The 23,356-nt window shown below is 31.0% G+C and overlaps 2 protein-coding genes, 1 long non-coding RNA gene and 1 pseudogene across 4 annotated transcripts; all 4 read left to right on the plus strand.

Moving 5' to 3' along the window:
* Nucleotides 1-371: 371 nt before the first annotated feature.
* On the plus strand, nt 372-2,400 carry LOC139907580 (uncharacterized; the record flags this gene model as incomplete). The annotated part of the gene is given in 3 exon segments (XM_071894008.1): nt 372-706; nt 1,885-2,142; nt 2,145-2,400. Coding segments are annotated over 3 exon segments (796 nt in total), but the record flags the coding sequence as incomplete, so codon positions are not given.
* Nucleotides 2,401-6,556: 4,156 nt separating this feature from the next.
* On the plus strand, nt 6,557-7,235 carry LOC121122924 (uncharacterized). Its single transcript, XR_011784275.1, has 2 exons — nt 6,557-6,650; nt 6,716-7,235. It is a non-coding gene; the product is annotated as an uncharacterized lncRNA (long non-coding RNA).
* A 4,271-nt stretch (nt 7,236-11,506) lies between these two features.
* LOC121122891 (uncharacterized) lies at nt 11,507-12,216 on the plus strand (annotated as a pseudogene).
* Nucleotides 12,217-15,445: 3,229 nt separating this feature from the next.
* Nucleotides 15,446-21,250, plus strand: LOC121122889 (uncharacterized). 2 transcript variants are annotated; one of them, XM_071894010.1, is made up of 2 exons: nt 15,446-15,486; nt 20,732-21,250. In XM_071894010.1, the coding sequence occupies exons 1-2, from the start codon at nt 15,481-15,483 to the stop codon at nt 21,194-21,196; spliced, it is 471 nt and encodes a 156-aa protein (XP_071750111.1). In that variant the 5' UTR covers nt 15,446-15,480; the 3' UTR covers nt 21,197-21,250. The 2 variants fall into 2 exon arrangements, with proteins under 2 accessions (XP_071750111.1, XP_040573902.1); XM_040717968.2 differs by lacking the exon at nt 15,446-15,486 and adding an exon at nt 20,590-20,666.
* The last annotated feature ends 2,106 nt before the right edge of the window (nt 21,251-23,356 follow it).

Below are 23,356 nucleotides of genomic sequence, written 5' to 3' on the forward strand. Positions count from 1 at the left end.
ATTAAATTATATTACTTTTTTGACATCTCGTAAGACAGGCATGCCAATTTACAGAGCTATCATGTTTTTACTATAGTGCAATAGTACATATGTAGGATGTATTAAGAGAAGTAAAAAGTAGTTTCTTCATTCTCCTTTTCACCTATGCAACACATATATATTCCTTCAAATGCATTGCAAATCCCATACTTAATTCAATTAAATCAATGTCAAACAGTGCTTCTCTTGATGAAGGGATTCTTGAATGATCTTTTGCTACAAATAGCAAATATCCTTATACATAGTATCCAATTAATTCCTAATTATATTAACACAAAAAATGCAATTTATGAGACGGATATATCATATAGTTTACTAGGTTCATTATTTAGATCAGGATCTAGTCAAACATTTCTTTGTTCTCAATTGACGCGCTATGCGGATATTTATGGTGCAAGTGTACTTAATTTGCTGCGTAATCCCTTTTATATATCTTTTGCACCTCCCATGCTTATGCCTTATGAGTACAAAGTGAATCATGAGGCAGACGAGCTTTTAGGAATTACTGAAACTGCTTCAAAGAGAGAAGTTGGAAAGGGTTTCTTAAATCTCCGTACGATAAGTCTACTTCCCAATACATTCTCGGAGGCTCCTGGCACTACAAAAAATACTCATGAGCTCGACAATTTTGATGATGAAGATCACTTGTATGGTTTTCCTAATTCTAGTAAGACACAATAAGACCTTATTTCCGCTTTCAATGACCTCCTCTTTTTCAGTTGATTCATTCAAATTCAATACAAGGATTTTATTCTATATAATTAATTAATTAATAACTTTTCTTCATTTTCTTTCACTCCAAATAGTATTATCGTGAGGTTCTTCATCTTTTCTTCCACTACATCAAAGATACTATCATTATCATCAAAAAAGACTGAAATCCCAATATTTAGTAGATTCATCTCCCTCAAGATGTGTGATTCTTATTCAAAAGTATTACATATTTTTCACTATTTTAATCCTTCCCTCTATCTCTCTCTCCCTTCAAATCACCCACCAACTACCACAATATAAAATATTGTTCAGAAATATGTTAAATTATTATTGTTTTATGGTTTATCTAAGAAGCATAAAAAAACTTGAAAGAGCTCAAATTTAAAAAAATAACATTATCATTGCATTTCATTTTTTTATCAAAGTTATTAAATTATAATTATGTCAACAAGACATGCTTTAATTTAGAAATAAAAATAATCACAAAATCATCTAGGTTTTTTTTTAAAAAACAAAACTTCCATTTGGAAGTCATAAGTGTACTCATATTAAATTCTCTGTTCATGAAAAGACATGCTTTAGGGCAGGCATTTTGTTCATTAAAAAAAAGGATATGAAATGTTTTTGGTTCTGACTATGATTATCTTAGGGGTTGATCATCTGTCTGGCCACTAGAGTTACATAAATAGTTTAAAATAATAAAGTACTTTGAAAAATGAATTATGTTGAAGTCATCTAAAAATATGCAAAAATTACATATTTTCCCATGTAAAAATCTATACATACAAGAAGTGTACCAATATAAGACTTTAAAAATTATCACAAGATCTTTTTTAAAAGAAACGGTGAACAAAATGTGAGAAGGAAACAAAATTCTATGCGTCAGAATGCGTACTAACATAGCACTTATGTACATGTTACAAAAATATCCACGCCCAAAGAAGCATAAATTGTTTCACCGTTTATTTTTTGGAAAAAATATATAAATAGAGGATTGAACTGTGGAGTAGTCATCAGTTAGATTCCTCACTGCAAATCAATATCAAAACATCATGAAGGTAAGTTCTCAATACAAATCCAACCTCAAATGTCCATCATCATGATTTGACCATACTTTCTTCTTCTATACAGTCCTTCGTCGCTTTGTCCGCTCTTTGGCTGTTGCCATGTCTGCTCCTGCTGATCCTTATAGACCAGCTCCCTATCACCCAGCCCCTGCTCCTTATCACCCAGCTCCTGCACCATACCATGCAGCTCCTACCTACAAGGAAGAACCTGCAGCCTACCAATACCAATACGCTGTCAGTGATGAATATGCTGGACTCAACTTTGGAGCTGATGAGGCTCGTGATGGATACTCCACCCAAGGAAAGTACTCTGTTGCCCTTCCGACGGTCGCATCCAAACTGTGTCCTACAACGTTGCTGATGCTTACTCTGGTTATGTTGCTGACGTTACTTACTCCGGAGAGGCCAAATACGAGCCATACCACCCTGCTCCTGCTCCTTACAAGCCTGCTCCCGTCTACCACGCCGCCCCTGCTCCATACAAGCCTGCCCCTATCTACAAGCCTGCTCCCGTCTACCACGCTTAAATATTCTGTCTTTATTTATTTAGTTATTTATTTAAATAAATATTTCAAAACTATTCAATAGTCTTTTTTTTTCGTTGTAGACGCTAGAGAGTAATGACCCATTCAAAATGGTTTACTTTAAAACTTTAGTTTAGGAACATTAGGTTAGGTCATGATGAACTACTTTTTGGATACGATAAATAATCTAATCTAATTGCTTCTATTAAATATAAATCAACAGACAATAATTAACCACGAATGCTAATTGCATAATTATTTGGAATACCGTGATATTCTTTATCTTGTGCATACCTTAAACAGATTGTTATAAGATTTAGTAGCCATATGTATGATCATAGATAATACACGGGGATTCATTACTAATTATTAGCCCAATTCCTAGTACATATTTGAAAAATTTCAATTAATTTCTCAATTAGTGGAATGCTAATTTAATGTGATCAGTTTTTTTACACCCATTTCTTTTAATAAATGGATGTGTCCTATCAAATAACTATGTTTAAGGACTAATTAACAATGATTAAATGTTAATTAATGCATTTAATAACATTTAATGATATGTTATTTTCTGTGTTTCTTCCTGAAATATCAATGCAATCTTTGTGTGTTGTATTTCACGTCCATAGATTTACTTTTTATACCTATTCATTTTGCAAAATGATTCAACGCCTATCAATGTATGTAGATTGTAGACACATGTGTACATGATTATAAGTACAAATTTAACTATTATTTCACCGAATTACATGTTCTATAAATGTCAAGGAATGAAATATCCTGATCACATGATTTGTCCCTAATTTATGAACCTTTTACATAACATTGTTAATAGAGCAATGCAATGGCTACTATTCTCATTCATTTAGCTTAATGCATTAACATATATTATAATGGAAGATGAGATTTTGTTTGCTCATCACCGCTAAATAGTGTTTGCCAATATTGATAGTTGTGTGGTCCATAGAGTTAAGTAAGGTAGCATTAAAAAGGGTACCGAAGGTTAAGGAAGAGTGCGGTCATATATGGTGTTATAACGTTCTTCACTGCGTTACTTTACTAACCCAAAAATATACAGAGGGGATACCCAAACTTGCAGTAGTATTTAATTACAATAATATCCCCATTATTTTAATTATGGGTTTCATTAGGTAACCAAACGACTGCTACAACAAAATAAATAAGTTTTGGTTTTATCCCGTGTCTCTAAGTGTGTAAATGTCGGCGCAACAACAATAGGGCATCATGTGAGTGATTCCATAAACCAAAACTTCTGCAGCAGACATTTGGCTTACTTTCCAGCCTATTCCAATATGTCCCTTCTCTAGCCTTGAGCTCAACCCCTGGACTTTGCAGTTTGTAGATCCTTAGAGAAGAATGACTACTGCACCAAACAAAATCAAAATTTGTCATTTAAAAAAAAAAAGCTTTTTCAAAAGCAAAATAAAAACATACTCAACCAAAAAATACACTACATTAATATGTAATTTATTTTAACATACAAAAAAATTACTATACATGATTGATGGAGACAATCAACCTAGGACCAAAAATCCCCTTCGTTAAAAGAACGCCAATGAACAAAAAAAAAAAATGGCCTACTCAACTCAGATATTTTTTAACTCTTTTAATAATCATTTTGATATGTTTGTGTAGTATAAAGGAAACAGGCAGAAAGCTTTATTCACGAAAGGTATGCAAAAAAAGAAAAGAAAAAAGAACTCGAATGATAATGTCTGACTTTAAGTTAAAAAGTTTAAATTTCTGTATAAAAATTTAAATCCATTGATCAAATCATAGTAGTAATACGTTTATAAACAATCTATAAAAGTATTCAAACTAATTATTTTTATGTGTCAACATAAAAACAATATTGAACAAAAATCAAGAAATTAAGAAAATGCTATTTTTTTTAATACTTCAAAAATATATACATATTTGAGTTATTGATGGGCTCTGTATTCAAATTTGTGTGATAAATTAAGATACCCAAAAACTTTAGCTATTTTATGTGGAACTAGTGGTGTACATAAAGGGTTGGTAGGATATGTTTGTTGATTGAAACTGGGGATACTTCGTCACAAATGTAACCCACAAATAGTTTTGAGAAGTCATTCTAGATTACTTATGTGATGAAAATACATATATTTCCTTATAATATATACATTCATGTAGGGGAAGCTAACAACTTATTTATTTTCCTAGATTCCAAAGGTACAAATTATTAATAAAATATGAAGATATTTAATTGGGGATTTTTATTCTACTCTTTCATTATGCACTATTGTAGAAAAAAAAAAATATTATTATATAATAATAATATGTATAATCTAATAGGTTGGGGAACAAGTAATTTCGTATTTTTTGCCTTATGTTAATGCTTTATTATGAGTGTTACAATCATTCGATTTAAGCCAAATATGCCCAGTTCTGTTTAATAACTTGTTGCTTACGAGAATCTAACTTTTAGACTGCCCTTTCTTTGAAGCCTTTGTCCATATTGGCTTGAGAAAAAAGGCAAATAAAGCTGTAGTGAGGCCAAATTTATACCCCCAAGCTCTTTGTCATAGACAGAAATAAGTAGTAGTCACTTGTTGACTGGTCTGGACGGTAGGCTTTTTGCATAAAAACTTCCCCTCCGAGCTATCGGAGCTTATGGTGGTTCATCAAAGATGTGTGTGGCCTGTCGTTGTCTTGATAATATCTTGTTGTCTCTTATTCACCAATGCATCCCCTTCTGTTCGATCCCCAGCTTCCAGCGGTCGAGTTGTTTACCTTATAGAGTAGAATCGAGCAGAAAAAAATAACCTTAACCACTGGTATGCAACACAAACCGAAAGAGAACATTGCGATTTTTCTTGGTCAATTTCGACACGTTTTAATAAATAATAAAAATGTAAGATATGGCAAATGTCGTCCTTGAGACCTCCATCCTTGATGCACGATAATTCACAACTTAATCGTTCAAGCGTAATACTGTGTTTGTAGTATATATTCACACCTTTATAATGCTTTATCGTATGATTTGATGTAACCAGTACTGAGTAGGGAATTACTTATCATAAAATGACATAAAAAGTAGCAAAACTTCAAGAGTTGATTGGAAAAGGAAAAAAAACAATCATTTAATCAAAAGTTCCTCATTAAGTCATTTCGCATATAAGCTAGAGTCCTAAAGAGTCTTTTTTTTAAAAAAAATATAGATCAAGGATGTTTTGCATTCCAGGGGATTGTGTTTGAGGGATGTTTGCTTTGGAGGTCTTTGTCCTACAAATTTTTTGTCTGAATATCACTCTACTAAGAGTGCAATATGCTTTTATGATAGAGGGAGTTGATAGAACGAGTCCAGGGCCGGTACTAGGATCAACAGCGTCAGAATTCGCAAGTGGGAGGCAAATTATATACCGGTGACGTCATGACCACAAAACATTACAATTTCATAATATAAATATTACACTGAAATAGGTTAGAGTCTGAAATAGGCTTCAAATTTTTTTTTATATCTTGGGGAAGAGGAGGGGAGATCAATTATATCCTAAAAACTGCTCAAATCTTTCAGAAATGTTTTTTTTGTTTTTTTAATTATAAAATTAAATACTCTAGTGACAAGATTCAAGTCAAGAGACTTGAGACAACTAGCTTTTTTAAGATGACTCAATTCCTATCGAATAATATAATAAAGTACTCCCCAGTTATTTTTGAGGTCCCATAATCAATGATCTGTTAGATGTAAGTGGAAGAAGACTTGCTTATTTGATCTGATATGTTTTTGATTCATCTGGATCAAATCACTAGCTAGTTTTTTTTTTTCCCGTAGAACTAATCAAAATACCTATTTGAATCTTTCATACACAGCGTTGGGCATGAATGGATTAATACTCCTCTCTATTGAGGTCCTTACATATGTGTTAAAAATGAACTCTAATATATGTGCATGGTTATAATTCAGTCATGAAATTTGAAAGACATACATCATCATCTTTAATGAACATTGAATGTTTTAACTAATTATTTCATGATGCAAACAAATTCATCACTTTTTCTCATGAACGCCCCTTCCTATCTCAGAAGAAAAACATAAACTTGTCTCTAAGGAAGGAAGAAGCATATTTTTATTATTCTTTTAAATGCTGTTGTGTAAAATGCGTCAATTTTCGAAGTTACGTTCACGCCCAGCGTTTAATTGTGGTACTACGGGAGTATGAGTTAGGTAAAAATTATGTTGAAACTATAAATAGAAGATTGCACCGTATAGTAGTTATCAGTTAAATTCCTCACTCCAAATCTATATCATTACAACATGAAGGTAACAAAATAATTATTATTTTGAAATATCGATTATAAATTAACCAAAAAAAAAATCTTTTGCAGTCCTTCGTTGCTTTGTCTGCTCTTTTGGCTGTTGCCATGTCTGCTCCTGCTGATCCTTATAGACCAGCTCCCTATCACCCAGCCCCCTGCTCTTTATCACCCAGCTCCTGCACCATACCATGCAGCTCCTACCTACAAGGAAGAACCTGCAGCCTACCAATACCAATACGCTGTCAGTGATGAATATGCTGGACTCAACTTTGGAGCTGATGAGGCCCGTGATGGATACTCCACCCAAGGAAAGTACTCTGTTGCCCTTCCCGACGGTCGCATCCAAACTGTGTCCTACAACGTTGCTGATGCTTACTCTGGCTATGTTGCTGACGTTACTTACTCCGGAGAGGCCAAATACGAGCCATACCACCCTGCTCCTGCTCCTTACAAGCCTGCTCCCGTCTACCACGCCGCCCCTGCTCCATACAAGCCTGCCCCTATCTACAAGCCTGCTCCCGTCTACCACGCTTAAATATTCTGTCTTTATTTATTTAGTTATTTATTTAAATAAATATTTCAAAACCTATTCAATAGTCTTTTTTCTTTTTCTTTGTAGACGCTAGAGAGTAATGACCCATTCAAAATGGTTTACATTAAAACTTTAGTTTAGGAACATTAGGTTAGGTCATGATGAACTACTTTTTTGGATACGATAAATAATATAATCTAATTGCTTTGATTAAATATAAATCAACAGTCAATAATTAATCACGAATGCTAATTGCATAATTATTTGTTTCAGTTTGTCATGCTGCCAATATTTATTGCTCAAGAATTATTAATGGTAAAAACATATTTCCATGTTCAATCATCAGAATGTTATTTAAGCCCCTGTCAAAGAATAAAATTCGTTTTTGTAACATTTGTCAACATTAGCAAAATAATAATCTAATTTCTAAATTATCAAAATATTTAAAAATAACGGCGATATGAATAGTTTAAAATTATAAATTGGATTGAAACATAAATTTCTTTTCAGAAGAGTATATTAAACCAGATTGGTTTAAGATTTTGTATATTTTCCTAGGCGCCAGTGTAAATATCTTACATTTTCAATAAACATTTTCGTAAAAGGAAATGATAAATTATTAAGCTAAAATTAAAGTTTTGAGGGACAATTTTCTTCAATGTACTTCAAAACATTAATAAATATATAGAAACTTCCTTCCTTAAGAAATCAATTTAGACTCTGTTATTCTTAATTCAATAGAAACTACAAATCAAACTAAAAAACTCTAAATTGAACAGGTGTCTCATTATTTTTTCATAACACGTATAGAAGCAAAAACTCTGTAAATAAAAGCTTAACCCGTTTATAAGAATTGTTTTCCCTTTGAATCATACATAAAAAGCCTAGGAATACTCATACTAAGTATTTTGAGAAACAAACTGTTAAAAATGTTGATGGATCAATCTTGATATGTCATACATATTAAATTTGTAAGAGATGATAATCCATCTTCATTAAACGACTTTCCATCGGATATCTAAATTAAGAAAACAAAGTTTCACTCCTGAGGAATTTATAATAACATCAGCTCTTCTGTGTACTTCAATCTAAAAGGGTGGTTCATATAGAGGATTAGGCCTCTCACTATTTGACTATGATATTCAATAGAAGTATTCAGTGAGTTGGTACAATTTGACTAAATTGAATCTTCATTTGTAGAAAATCTTGTTAACTGTCATGAATAAACTTTGAAATGTAAAATAATTATACTTAAGAGACATTTATCAAGTGAAAAATTATATTTAGATACTTGTATGTTTGAAAATATATCACATTCCTATACATATTTTTGATCTAATAAATAACGATATCGTCATAGTAATGAAATATTGCAGGCGTTTAGAATTTAGTATTGAGTGAGTAAACTATAAATTGGTTTTTTAAGTAATGTATTCACTCTTAAAAAGTTCACTGTTCTAGGATTTTAAATTTGAAGTTGATGCCAAAACTTTTTCCTTAAATTAAGAATTTTATTTATATTTTATTGAAACACAAAGTCAAAAATCATGGAGTATCTTAATTTTTGAAGACATTAAATGGATTTAAGTTGATGTATTTTGAAGATATGCAAATTAGACTATAGTTAATAATTATGCCTAGTGAGTAAAATGTTATATATAATTTTAGGTTGAAATAATTGAGAACTTGAAAGAAAAATGTCAACACAAATATGGATATTTAGGAGTTTATAAGTTATAATTATCTTACTTAGTCTAAATACATTGTCTATGAGTGAAAATACAAATTTGGAAATAATAATTTACTGTTTAATCGTTTGAATTCATTAGCTTTAAAATAAATCATAATGATGTATCAGAGAAAACTTATAACTTAAGAAAAGTAATCATCTTATGAAGAGATGTTCTCTAAAATAAAAACAATTGAATACATCAATCAATAGGTGATAAATATTGTGTTAATTCATTTTTACACGAAGTATAATACAATTTCAAATGTATGTAAGTGTATAACATATTGGAATCAGTTTTTCTTTTGATTATGATATTGCATTAGCAGTTCGTAGTGTTCATTCATTCATTCCCTTGTTTGGCAAACCATAATATAAAATTCAATGAAGTAAAATAAATTCAAAAACAATTTATAGCCAACATTTTTGGAATCTTTTAGCTCAACCACACCACAATATTTAAGTGCTCCTAAATCTGGTTCATTATCTTTTCTTACCTAAAGATTGTTTTCTTTCGCTGTATATACCTCAAAACTATACGAATACCCAGAGGCAGCTCATAATATAAAAAGTTTTATCCCCCATTTTGAGATTTTACTAGCATATACTGCTGGAAGAAACATTTACCTTTTGTGGGGCACATCTGACTATCAATATGAAGGTTATCTTTAAATGGAACCTGAAACAAAGTTTTTTTGAAATGTTCAATGGCTAAGTGTATTTTATGTAACCAGTCAGATTTCCATCAAAAGAATAGGTGTCATTTTGGTTTCTTATGAATTGAAGATAACACCTTAATTTTATAAATAAATTCATCATAAATGTATGTGGTTATCAACAGTATATATATTTGAGCTCCCTAATATGCATTTTTTCATATTAAAAACAAAATAGAGAATTGTTGCAAATGTGCAACAAATTTCTAGTTGACCGAAAATTCCTCTAAGGAATTTTGTTGTACATTTGTTACATAAGAAACAAGGCCCATAAATATTACACATATAAAAAGTACTTAAATATTTGCATTTAAATAATTATAATAGAACAAAGAATCATAAAATAGTTTTTTTATTATTATTATCAACAGATTTTAAAGTTTAACCCTCTAACTAATCAAACAACTTTGTATCACTCACTTACGGTGTCAAAGATATTGACTTCCTTTTTACCCGGTCGTTTGATGCAATTTATTAATAATACTTACTCCCGCATATAAACAGATTCGTTGTAGATCTGCAAATAGTTTAAGATTAACACATTTTTCTAATATATTATATTCAAGTAACGTTTTTCCGTATGCTACATATGTGCAACAAAAAAACATTTAAGGGTTAAAACAATTCAACTTAAGATTAAATGTAATTTTCTTTGGTGAGACTTGATAAATGTATATAACCTCAAGAACTAGCCTAAGTAACTAAGACTCGACTCTTATGTATTTAATGCAAATAATATATCTAAAAAGCTTTATTTTTGTACATTAAAGTTTTAGAAATGATAAATTTTTTTCTTATTTAATAATACATGAAATTTCTAAGGATAGTTCTCTGACACTTTACAAAGAATTTAGACATTCTGCATAAAACTATTGACTCATCGTGTCATCAAATTAACACAAACATTCCATCAGTTATTATTATCAGAGGTGGCAATGCTATAAAATAAATACCAAGCTACAGGGTATAAACTATCAATCAGCTATATAGCAAAACCATTGGCTCAAAAACATCACTTTTCAAAGCTTAACAAAATTTGAAAGTTTATATACAATCTTTTCCAAATGTAGGAATTTAACTCTATGTTTAATTAATCCCTTTATAATTCAAATTCATAGATAATGTGAGATTTTAATGGCAATATCTTATATTAAAAACAAAATGTTTCAATCAAGTTCTAATTTGACTCTAGCTGATATTTATACATGGTGTTGAAAATTTCTTATCTAATTTCGGGTTGAAAGAATTAAAAGAATAGTGTCAGCACAAGTTACTTTTATTCAACATAAATTCATTTAGATGTGTATAGTGTATAAAAATTAGTCTATGGCAAAAAAAAAAAAAAATCATACGGCAAATATAATTCGCTGAAGAAACATCCAAGAATAAATCAATTGTTTATTAATGATATTTAATGTGATTATAAAATATGAATTAGTTACCATAAAGTTTGAATTTATTAAAAATAAATGATATTTTTTCCCCTGATAATACTTTTTGGGAAAAAATATTTTATAAAAGCCCTCTTTAATATTCGATTAATTGAGTCATAACATAAAAAATATCAAAACATTAGAGTATTGGTGAATGAAATTTCTTGTATCCCTTTCAAAAGAACAGTAAAAAAAAAAACTACAACAAGATTCTCCTTTCTTATAAAAAACAGAGTTGATATTGTATTTATTAGATAAACCACATTAATTTTAACGAAATTCTTTAAACTTGAACTGACACAAGACTTTTAATCCAAATAAGACTCAAATATGTATATGCCTAATTTTCTTATACATATTAAACATGTATTAACAGTCCGAGTGTTACCTTTTTAACTCCACGCCCTTCATTTATTAATATTTAGGCAGGGTCTGCGTAAATGGTTTTCTTCTTCTTTTTTGAATGCGTATAAATACTCAAAGCATCTAGAATCAAGACATTACTTGTCTAACTACAATTCAATCATTATGAAGGTAAATAATATATGAATATTAAATCCTCAAATGTGGACAATGAATTGACCATTTTTTCTTCTTCTTTACAGTCCTTTATTGCCTTGTCTTCTCTCTTGGCTGTTGCCTTTGCTGCCCACCCAGCACCTGCTCCTTATCATCCTACTCCAGCCTACAAACCCGCCCCTTACCACCCAGCTCCTTCCTACAAGGAAGATCCCGCCGTCTACCAATACCAATATGGTGTCAGTGATGAATATGCTGGACTCAACTTTGAGCTGATGAGGCCCGTGATGGATACTCCACCCAAGGAAAGTACTCTGTTGCCCTTCCCGACGGTCGCATCCAAACTGTGTCCTACAACGTTGCTGATGCTTACTCCGGCTATGTTGCTGATGTTACCTACTCTGGAGAGGCCAAATACGAGCCATACCACCCTGCTCCAGCTCCTTACAAATTCGCTCCCGTCTACCACGCTGCCCCAGCTCCCTACAAGCCTGCTCCCGTCTACCACGCTGCCCCAGCTCCCTACAAGCCTGCCCCTGTCTACAAGCAAGCTCCAGTTTACCACGCTTAATCTACATTCTTCTATAAATATTTGTTCCTTAATTAATTTATTTATGCTTAATAAATATATTAAAAACTTATTTGATCTCTTATCTCATTAGTGAGTTGATATAAATTATTTTTTGTTTAGGTACTACAAATGGCTATTAATCGTTTCTACCTTGATATTTGACGATTTTTATTATTAAAAATGAATGTGTTGATATATTTGCACACATATTTCTATTTTTATGAAAAATTATATTCAGCTAAATGAATGTTTTAAAATAATGCAATTAGCACAATCTTCCATGTGACCGTGATCAAAGAGATTTATCAAAATATTATGACATTATTAAATACCCAAAAATATTCCAATATTGTGGCTCAAATAGTGAAAAAAGTTAACACTTTTCATAAATTCAGTGTGTTTGAGTCTCCAATATTTATCATAGATGCATTAAGTAATATTAATATATTATTTATTTGACTAATTTTTCAATTAGGTAGTTATTTAATACACTTAATTGTAAATGATAATATTTTGAAAACTTGAAGCAGAGAGGAATAACCTAGATGACCTGGCAAAATAGAATTGAACCAAAATTAATATTTTTATTTTGAAAATTGGTGGATTTACAGATAGAGAACATTTAATAAACCGTGACATATGTTTCATAAAAAGCCATAACAAAAATTACTACTGTTTTTGAGCTTTATGCGCTTTAATGTTGCTCTCAGACGATTGATGCATCAGATTTAGGTTATGGTCTCTAAAGTGAATGGCAAATTCACAAAATTGAAATAGCCAATATCGATCTCTGTCCCTCAGAAAAAAAAACCAACATAAAATTATTGAAATTGTAAAAGTCTTTGAAGTATCTAAGATCGCCGTGAACTAGAGCATCCAGATGTTTAAGAAGATGAACAACGAAGACATTATCGTTGGGTTGATTTGTTGAATCCCATATAATCGGCTGCATAGGATCATTTCAACTAGAAAACCATTAATAAATAGTGCCTAGTAGTGACATAGAGGCTTGAGCCTGTCAATGTTGCTTTGGATGGTCTTTGTGAGTGAAGATCTTAATTTTAATCAAATATAAGTTTTTTTTCGATTGTCATTTTATAAAAATTTGTCACGCCCATAAAACGAGTTATTTGGGATTGAAAATGTTCAAAAACTTATTAAGGAAAAAGGTTACTGTATAAAAATATCACGGGCCAACAAAATTAAACTTGCTTTTTCCATCACTAACTTCATAACATTTTATAAAATGTATTTTATAAGCTGATTTTTTTTTTCTTGTAGCTAGCAGATTTTTCAAAATACAGTGGTTTGAAATTTTTATACATTTTTTATAGGTCATAGATCAAACTTTAAGAAAATTGTCTAATTTTGGAAAACAAAACAACAATATACATAAATGTGATTTATTAGAAGCCTTGTGAATGAGTTTTCCTTTTGTATATTTTGGGTGGATTGTCACAATACAGCATCCAAAAATGTACTGCCATCATGCTTTCATTCCAAAATCTTTGGTAGCCATTCTTCCTTGTACGAATATCTAGGTGAAATCGCTCTCTTTGTTTGTCCTTACTGCAACAATGTTTTCGCGGAAGAAATAGAAGTAGGAATGCAGGAAATGTATTTTCAACTACATTTCGTACTTAAGTACTTTGTAAGCATCAGGCAAGTTTTTGACTCCATCTTTATGCGCTGGTGACTTCTTTTTCCCAAGAAATTTCCACATATCCATTTGAAGGCCAACCAAACCTTCAATTCCTGTAGACGTAAGGCTTTTGAAATTCATTCTCATTCAAACCTCCTTATTTGTGATCCAACAAAAATTCCCTGTTTCAACTTTGCTGCACTAACCTTTGAAACTTTTGTTGAAAAGTATTGGAACCTTTCAGAATATACTTTACCCGTAGTTTTTACAAAATTATTTGTTAAACCAAGTTTAATGAGGAGAGGTGGTAGATGTTTTTTTTAGATCAATTAAAGAAACAGACTGTATACTGCTTGTTCCTAGGACACATGTCGATCAAAGATGTAAGTAACTTCTGGATTAATTTACCATAATTACAAAACTGTCACACAGACATAGGAAACAACAAAAATTTGGTAAATTCTGATAGCATATCGATAAGAGATATCCACTGATTTTCCATTGATATCTGTTATATTTAATTGTGTTAGAAGTATTTCTTTATTGTCATATGTCTCTTTTAAATGGACAGAATGAGCAATGGGAACGGATATCATTTTATTATGGTTTTGCAGAAGGATAGTATTTTAATTATTATTCTATACTTTAGAAAATAACAAGGGGATCTGTCTACAAATTTTGAGACTCATAGATCCATTTTTTATTATAAAATATCATTTAGAAATAAGGAAACTTAATCAAAATTAATGATTTACTACAAATAAATAAGAAGCCTTATAAAAAACAAAACTAGCTCCATCTTAAAAAATGTACGTGCTAGAAGAAATATAAAGACAGATTTTGAATTTGGGTCTAAATTGTAGTAAAATATATCCAAAATATTTATGATGTAATTTAAAAAGAGCCTAAAATTATATATAAATCACATTTACAGTAATATCCAAACATACCTATTTTCAAAATTCCAGTACTAAAATTATATTTCATTTAATTTTAAATATATAAATAATTTGTTTAATGAATTGCAACTTTTGTATGGTCTTACGTCCAGTTCAAGTTCCAAGTCGCTGAAGATGAGCTTCAAATCTTCCAACAACATAAGTTATCATGTTAATCACTCTCGTAAAATCTACTTTTCTATTGAATTTCCTAATTATATTTAAAATTTGAAAATCAATTAAAGTAGAGCTAATTTTTGAATTAAAACATTTTTCTAGAAAACCGTTAAATATATATAATATGCGCATTTTAACTACAAGCAGGAAGAAAACTTGCATAAAATAATTCATTTAAGGATATTTCATCTTCATATATTACACTTTTACGCTAAAATATTGCTTTACAAATGAGCAAAGATTGATTCCTTTCGGAATTTGCCTCTCAATAAGAGTAAAATATTATGTCATTACCATAAAAAATAAAAATGTTTGTTAGCTTAATTTTGCTATAAAATTTTTTTAAAATTAGATATCAATTTAATATACTAAAAAAGTAGAATAAGTGTGGAGAGGAAGTACATTTTTCTTCCCCTTAATAACTTGCGTTAACAAATCCTAGTGCTGTTCTGTTTAACTCAACGCCCTACAAAAATATAGGCTGCGTAAGTAGTTTTTTTTTTTATTTAAAAATACGTATAAATACTAAAAGCATCAAGAAACAAGACATCAGTTTTATTACTCCAATTAAACCAAAATGAAGGTAAGTTACAATTGAAAATTAAGTCCTCAAATGTAAATCATGAATTAACCTTCTAATTTTTTACAGTCTGTTGTCGTCGTATCTGTTCTTTTGGCTGTTACCATGTCTGCTCCTGCTGATCCCTACAGACCAGCTCCATACCACCCAGCTCCGGCTCCATATCATCCTGCTCCTACCTATAAGGAAGACCCGCAGTCTACCAATACCAATATGCCGTCAGTGATGAATATGCTGGACTCAACTTTGGAGCTGATGAGGCCCGTGATGGATACTCCACCCAAGGAAAGTACTCTGTTGCCCTTCCCGACGGTCGTATCCAAACTGTATCCTACAACGTTGCTGATGCTTACTCTGGCTATGTTGCTGACGTCACCTACTCAGGAGAGGCCAAATACGAACCATACCACCCTGCACCATCTCCTTACAAGCCCGCTCCCGTCTACCATGCTGCTCCAGCTCCCTACAAACCTGCCCCTGTCTACAAGCCTGCTCCCGTCTACCACGCTTAAGCATCTTTCCGGCATTGTATTACTATTTTCCAATGATAAATAATTTATTTATTTATGCTAAATAAATTTATAAAATCTAATATAGAAAAAACTAAATATTTTTTTGGGTTTTTGGTCCAATATATTTTTTGGCTGCTATATGATTTTTAAATTCTCGAAATGTAGAAAGTTTAAAATCCCTTTGGTCCCCATTTTTGTGCAGTGCCTATCTGGTAATATTTAACTCTGATCAGCAAAGATAATGCATTTACAAACATAAACAAGACGCAGAAACCTATTTTATCCTTTTTATTACTGATTGATTTTTATTTTTTGATAATGAAAAAATAAGGCTGGAGATATGAAATGGATTTTATGTATGAATTTGAAGATCAACAGCATTAAAATTTTATTTAAAAAAATATATTTTTAACAAATTAAGGAAAATGACTTCTTTAACATTATGTTAAATTCCATTGCTGCAAAAAAAAAAAATAGAACAATTTAGAATGCTAATTAAGATTTTAGTATACATGAATAAATATACAACAGAGTTAGGAATTTGGAGCAATAATTCACAAATAAATTTGTACTTTGTATGCAAACGATTTATTGATATAGATTATGTAGTTTTTGATTTTCGAGTGGGTTATCCTGCACTACTTCCAAATGTAGTGTGTCTAAGCATGAATTAAAAAAAATCTAGAGTTGAACTGAGCAATTTTGTTTTTTGGAATTAATCTTATTTGAGAATGTATTCATTATATAATTTAAAAACAATAATATTTTGTTATTTATGCAATCATTTTTATTAATTCGATACCAAAACTATATTTTCAAGTGGGGAAGAAAAAGATCACATAATCGTTATATTTTGAAATGGCTACTAGACAACTTGTTTGTCCACTAGGTCGTTGAGGAACCCAAGAATTACCCCATATACTATCAATACAACCTTCAAAAATACATAACTCCTCCCGCCCTTTAGTTGAATTAACAGAGTAATTGTTGTGTAAATCCTTATTTTGTTGCTCAAGTCCAGTCTTAGGAATGGTCCTATTAGTTCATAGGATCGGTCCTTAACCCTGTCGGTCCTTCAGGATATCAGTACTAAAACTGATTAAAACAAAATTGATTTACATCATCATATAACGAACTTTTTAGATTTTAGGATTGATATGCAGGACTGAACTAGACCGAAACGAGACAGAAATCGACAGGACTGTAGTCTCCAGTAACATATCAGGACTGACACAACAATAAGCAGATTTATTTCTGCGAGGAGAAGAAAAAATAGGACACGTCATTAGGAAAAAGTAGCATTTTCTATGAAGTGAAAAAAATTGGCACAAGCTAATTTAAGTATTTCACTACGTATATTTTATTAATTTTAATATGTTGCACATACCTGGACATTGGTCATCCTGGAGTCCAAGTACGGACTCTCCGTTGACTTTCACCGGTATGGTTAAGGTTTTAAATAAATTAAGAAAGGAAATGTAATTCTAAAGGTTTCATATGTATAGGGTAAAATAAATATTTTGAAGTTAAAATGTTTTAAGATGCAATATACCAGTCAAACTGTTTAAATATGTAGTTTCAACAGTTCTCACGTAGTTCAGCTTCGATAAAGTAGGCAATTGAAATAAAGAATGGTTGCAGCTGGCTCATGTTCTACAACATCAAAAAATATTTACCAACAAAGTTACATCACAATCATGTAATATAACACACATTGTTGCAAAAAAGTAATAAAAAACTTTTTTCAACTTTTCTTCGAGATATTGGATAAAAACTGATTTTGTAATCATGCAGTTGATGAGAAATGTTAGAAATTGTAAGTTTCAGCAATATAGATTAGTGGTAACAAGAGTTGCAAGTTCTACGGTGCTGTTAACTCCGGCAACGAAGATTACGGCAAAAGTTACAGATCGATTTTGACTAAACTTAATACAAAAATTAGGTATGGTCACAATACGAGGCGATAACATTTTTAAAGGTCAAGGGCAAGAAAGCACAAAACGTAAAAGATGCTTAATCGAACATAGCTTTGGAATAAATTAAGATACATCTTTCAATTTGATTTTAGGATGGGGTTTACCCTCTACCATGTGACAATTCCAGTTTATTATGTATTCTTTTATATGCTATATTAAAAATTCACAGAAATTTGTTTGTTAGTGTTGACCGAACCATCAAAAGCTTTGTAGGTACTGAATTTATTCAATCTATAAAATTAATTAAGAGATATAATACAGCTATATTAAATTTTGGTCTGCAGTAATGTATTAAAAATTAATCATTCAGCATTTTCAAAAGGCTCTTTTTGTTTTTCCAAAATATATTTCATTTTATTTTCCTTAACTCCTAACTCAATCGAGATAGTTTAACTGATGTAACCATTTCCCAACGACCTATGTAATTGCCCCAGGGTAGTATAATCTATAAATAGATTATAGATATGATATGCTAAATTTTAACGTGTCTAAGGCAAACTAACTCCCAAATAAATCAAATACAAAATGTTGTTCGTATTTTTGATCTCTTCTAAAAAATGTTTTTCTCTCTGAATGCTGGAATTGGAGAGTTCCTTAAACGATGGTAAAATACACTATAGACTAGGGTATAGACTAGGTAGACTAGCAGTATTTGATATCTCTAATTTTTTTTTATTAAAATAAAGTTACAATACTAACTTTGGCTGTTATCATAAATATATCTTTGGGTAGTTTTTGTAGCTTTAATATTAATTAGATAATACCAGGGGTAGTATCCACATTGCCAAGAGTAATTAGGCGTCGGCTATAAGATAAATTTTGCTTTAATAATATAGAAAATAAACTACCCAATAAATTATAAGATTTACGCTCCGTTTTTCATTAGCACATTCCCATGTAACTTCTTATACTTATATCAATTATTCCTATGTATTCTGTCCTGAAGTATGTAAGAAATAATAATATGAGTTTGGACAAAAAAGATATACTTGGATGGATTAATACTTTAGTCATTAGAAAATTCACTAACAAAATGAAAAAAAATCATTTTAACATAGCAACCTCTATATTTAATTCAAATCTTAACATTTGCTAAAAAATTCCATGAATTATAAATTACATAAAACACCAAACACAAAAAACAAACAGAAAATGTGCTCTTTTTATACATGCACATGTCAGCAATATTTTATTATACGACCACAGTATTATTTCTGATATCAAAATATTTTTATGATTTTCAACAAGGAGACTTGATACAGTGAAATCTGTGACTTGTTTTCATATATTCAGACAGACAGAAGTATAAACTTTGCTTTATAAAAGAAGATTTATTGTATTACAAAACACTTTATCGACAATAATTGTCATTTATTTATCGTTTTATTTGTTTTAAAATATAAATGTATGCAAATTTTGAGAAATTTACAATTTTACTCAAAAGATTATGCGTCAAGGGAGATGGTTGAACGATGCTCAAATGTTACATATTTAGCATAACGAAATATATATTCATTATTACAACCCATGCAGAAAGTGATGGAATGCAAAAAAATCATGGATTTTTTAAGGTGACAATAAGAACCACATTACCTCAGACCTCGTAGATTTTGATTGGATGGAAAAATTTGCTTTGACGTCTCATCATGAACTAATGAATCAATTTTGTTATTTAAACTAGTCCTTATAAAAAATGACGTATGCTTCGAAGAAGACCCAAAATCAGTTGGTAGTTAGCAAATTCTTTCGGAATGATATTTTAATAAATGCTGAAAATTGTTCACAGCAAAGACCAGTTCCTATTCAATCAATCAACGTTCAGGACACTGATGAGGAAAAAATAATCCCAAAAATTCGCCAGCTGACAATAAAATACAACATGTTATTTTTATATGTGTCATGTGAGGTAATGCCATGAATTTTATCATTCGGGAAGTTGTATTATTTTCCCTCAAGACCGCACCATTTTCTGTTGCTTTGTTTACAAACTAATAATAAGCAAACAACGTTCATGCCCATTATAATATAGACGAATTTTATAATCTTGTCAAAAAAATGTTATATGTGTGTATACAGTACATTGGTTGTACTTGAACCGGTCCTCAAAAATGTTTTTTTAGGTGCCCTCAACGAAAAAATAATTGTCCATACCTGATATAGTATTACATATTTGAATTTTAAGAACCACTTCTGGAATATATATAATGTTAAATCATTGTTAGATACATTCATATTTTCAAAACAAAAAGTTTTCTAACTTGGATGATGAAGCTCAAATTCTACCTTTGGATCCATTTTGTTCTGCAAACTAATTAACTTTACAATCAATCTTCTCTTAAAAATATTTAGCATTAACTCAAAGCTCAATACTTATTGAATGTTAGGATAATTCCACGTAAAATTATTAAATGAATTTACAAACACTCTGATTACTTTATCAAATATTGTGTTTTTTAAAATTTGTTACATCAAAGAATGTGAATGAAAATATCCTAATGATTTTATCTTCTACATATGTACTGTCGACGAAAAGACCTTAGTGATGCTCTATTGCAATCCACGCCCAACAATAATAATAAATATTTAGACAGGGTCTGCGTGAATGGAGTTCTTCTTCTTTTTGAATGCGTATAAATACTCATAGTATCAAGAATAAAGACATTAGTTTTATAACTACAATTCAATCAGCATGAAGGTAAGTAACGAATGCAAATCAAATCCTCAAATGTGGATCGTGAATTAACCTTCTCCTTTTTACAGTCTTTTGTCGTCGTATCTGCTCTTTTGGCTGTTACCATGTCTGCTCCTGCTGACCCCTACAGACCAGCTCCATACCACCCAGCCCCTGCTCCATACCACCCAGCACCGGCACCATACCACGCAGCTCCTACCTACAAGGAAGAACCCGCAGCCTACCAATACCAATACGCTGTCAGTGATGAATATGCTGGACTCAACTTTGGAGCTGATGAGGCCCGTGATGGATACTCAACCAACGGAAAGTACTCTGTTGCCCTTCCCGACGGTCGCATCCAAACTGTATCCTACAACGTTGCTGATGCTTACTCTGGCTATGTTGCTGACGTTACCTACTCCGGAGAGGCTAAATACGAGCCATATCACCCTGCTCCAGCTCCTTACAAGCCCGCTCCCGTCTACCATGCTGCTCCAGCTCCTTACAAGCCTGCCCCTGTCTACAAGCCAGCTCCTGTCTATCACTCTTAAAAAATTTATATGATATTGCCTTATTTATTTGAATAAAGTTATAAAATCTAACTATATAGACAGCTTGATTAGTTATTTGATCAGTACCAATTAATATATCTTAGTCAATCAAAAAAGGACTACTAGAGTGAAGGGTTGGAAATCAAATTGAACCAGCTGTTGATTGCAGGCATAGATACAATTTATCAATTAAAACTTGTTGTATGTGGAGTTGTGGAAATAATTTTTTAATTAGAATGTATCATATTTTTTTATATCTAACTTCTATTCCCATATCTCCATTATTTGTGAATATGGAAGATAAGAAGCTCTGTTTAAATCTCGTCAAAAGAAAGCATTTCTTGAGGAGTATCCATGACATAACAGGGGTATCCGCTGTTGGTGGGCTAGAGGGCTCTAGCAAATCCCCCCAAATTAAGGATTTTTGCTTGTTACTAGAAAATTCAATATTCATTTTTCTCAAAATGTTTTTTCCAAAGCCCCCCCCCTAAATATAATGCTGGAGACGCCCCTGCATAGTTATAGTCATATTATACCGTCAGTTCCTTCCTTGTTCATCATATTTATCTTTTATTGATGAACCTGTTCCTTCTATAGATAGCTTTACATTTACAAATAAAGTAATTCATGTTACACCTAAACAATGAAATAAAATAATTCATTTGATAAGAATCGTAAGGTTATAATAAAATGGTTGTTTGATTTTAAAAGTGAATAGTTTAAGCAGATGTTTAATTCATGGATTATACAAGGAATTCTCACTGCATAGCAAATAACTTCTTATTTTACGACAGTCGATTTTTTTTCCCATTATTAGAAAAGTAATTAAATGAAATATGAAATTGAATTATGGAAATCGTGAATGAATGCCTTAGGGAATTAAACTAACATTATTTACAAATTATTATTCTTTAAACAAAAAATAAAAATACCATTTCTATTATGAAAATCACTTTTCCTTTGGGGTTCTGTATACCCCAAATTGTATAAAATTACTTTAAATTTGTTAACTAACTTTTTGTATGCCTTAACATTTTTCAAAATAAATGCAATTTTGTGTTTTTCTAAAAATGTATTTTTTTGAAATATTTCGTAAATTTGTCTACTTTTAATCAAGATTTAGTGTATTTGATTAATGTGTTCACTTTTAAGTTGGTCCTTTAGTTTTCTTATTTCCTTTTTCTTTTCAATTAAAGTATACAAGTTGCCACTCATGTAGTATGAATAGTTATTTTGTTTATCACACTCAACCTCATGAATACAAAATATTACATTTTGGTTCTTAAATTCATTAAAGGTTTTCATGATAAATTGAATTATAACGGGTGAACTATAATAATAACAAACTTTATTGTGTTGACAACACAAACTAATGTTGTTAATGTTAATATTAAAAAATATCATATTTATTCTGCTCCTCTTGAACTTACGTAATAATTTTTTGTGTTTTAATTCTTTAAGAAAAATATTCGAGTCACATATCCTCCAAATTTGGATGATCTCCAAGCTGCCATCAACACAGCGTGGTACGTCATGGGCATGGCCTTCACGTCAAGAGCTGCCAGTCGGTTCACCGGTGTCTGGAAGATATTATTGCCTGTAAAGGACGACCTATTGGATAAAAAAAATAATGCTAAATATAGTATTTCAACAAATCATAAATTGATTTTGATCTGTCTTTTCATGATTAATAAAAATCCCGCTTTTTTTAAAATTTAGTCATGCGAATGTTAGTTTTAGATAGGGGAGTAGGTTTGTTGTTAGGGATTCTTTTTAACACACAAAGATCCTTGATTCCATTCAAAAGATAGATTTACTTTGAACTTTCATGTTTTCTGGATTATACCACTATGATCCTCTCACTTTTAGCTCTTGAATACATTAAGGGACTTTTCTTGCTTCAATTCTCCAAAAAAATAGCTATAGCTTTGAACTCTTGTGATGACTTTATCCCAAATTTTATAAAAATATAGATGGTGCTTGAAGGAGAATCTTCAATCGAAATTTTCACCCGTCAGATAAAGTATTTTTACTGTTTTTTTATTCATTCTCCTTGGAGCTATGAGTTCTTGAAACTAGGACGTTCATTTTCTTATTGAAACAAAGATAACTCAAATCCTCTACATGAAAACAACATAATAGAAATACGTTGATAAATAT

Source organism: Lepeophtheirus salmonis, unplaced genomic scaffold, assembly GCF_016086655.4.
Source record: "Lepeophtheirus salmonis unplaced genomic scaffold, UVic_Lsal_1.4 unplaced_contig_942_pilon, whole genome shotgun sequence".
NCBI lineage: Eukaryota > Metazoa > Arthropoda > Copepoda > Siphonostomatoida > Caligidae > Lepeophtheirus > Lepeophtheirus salmonis.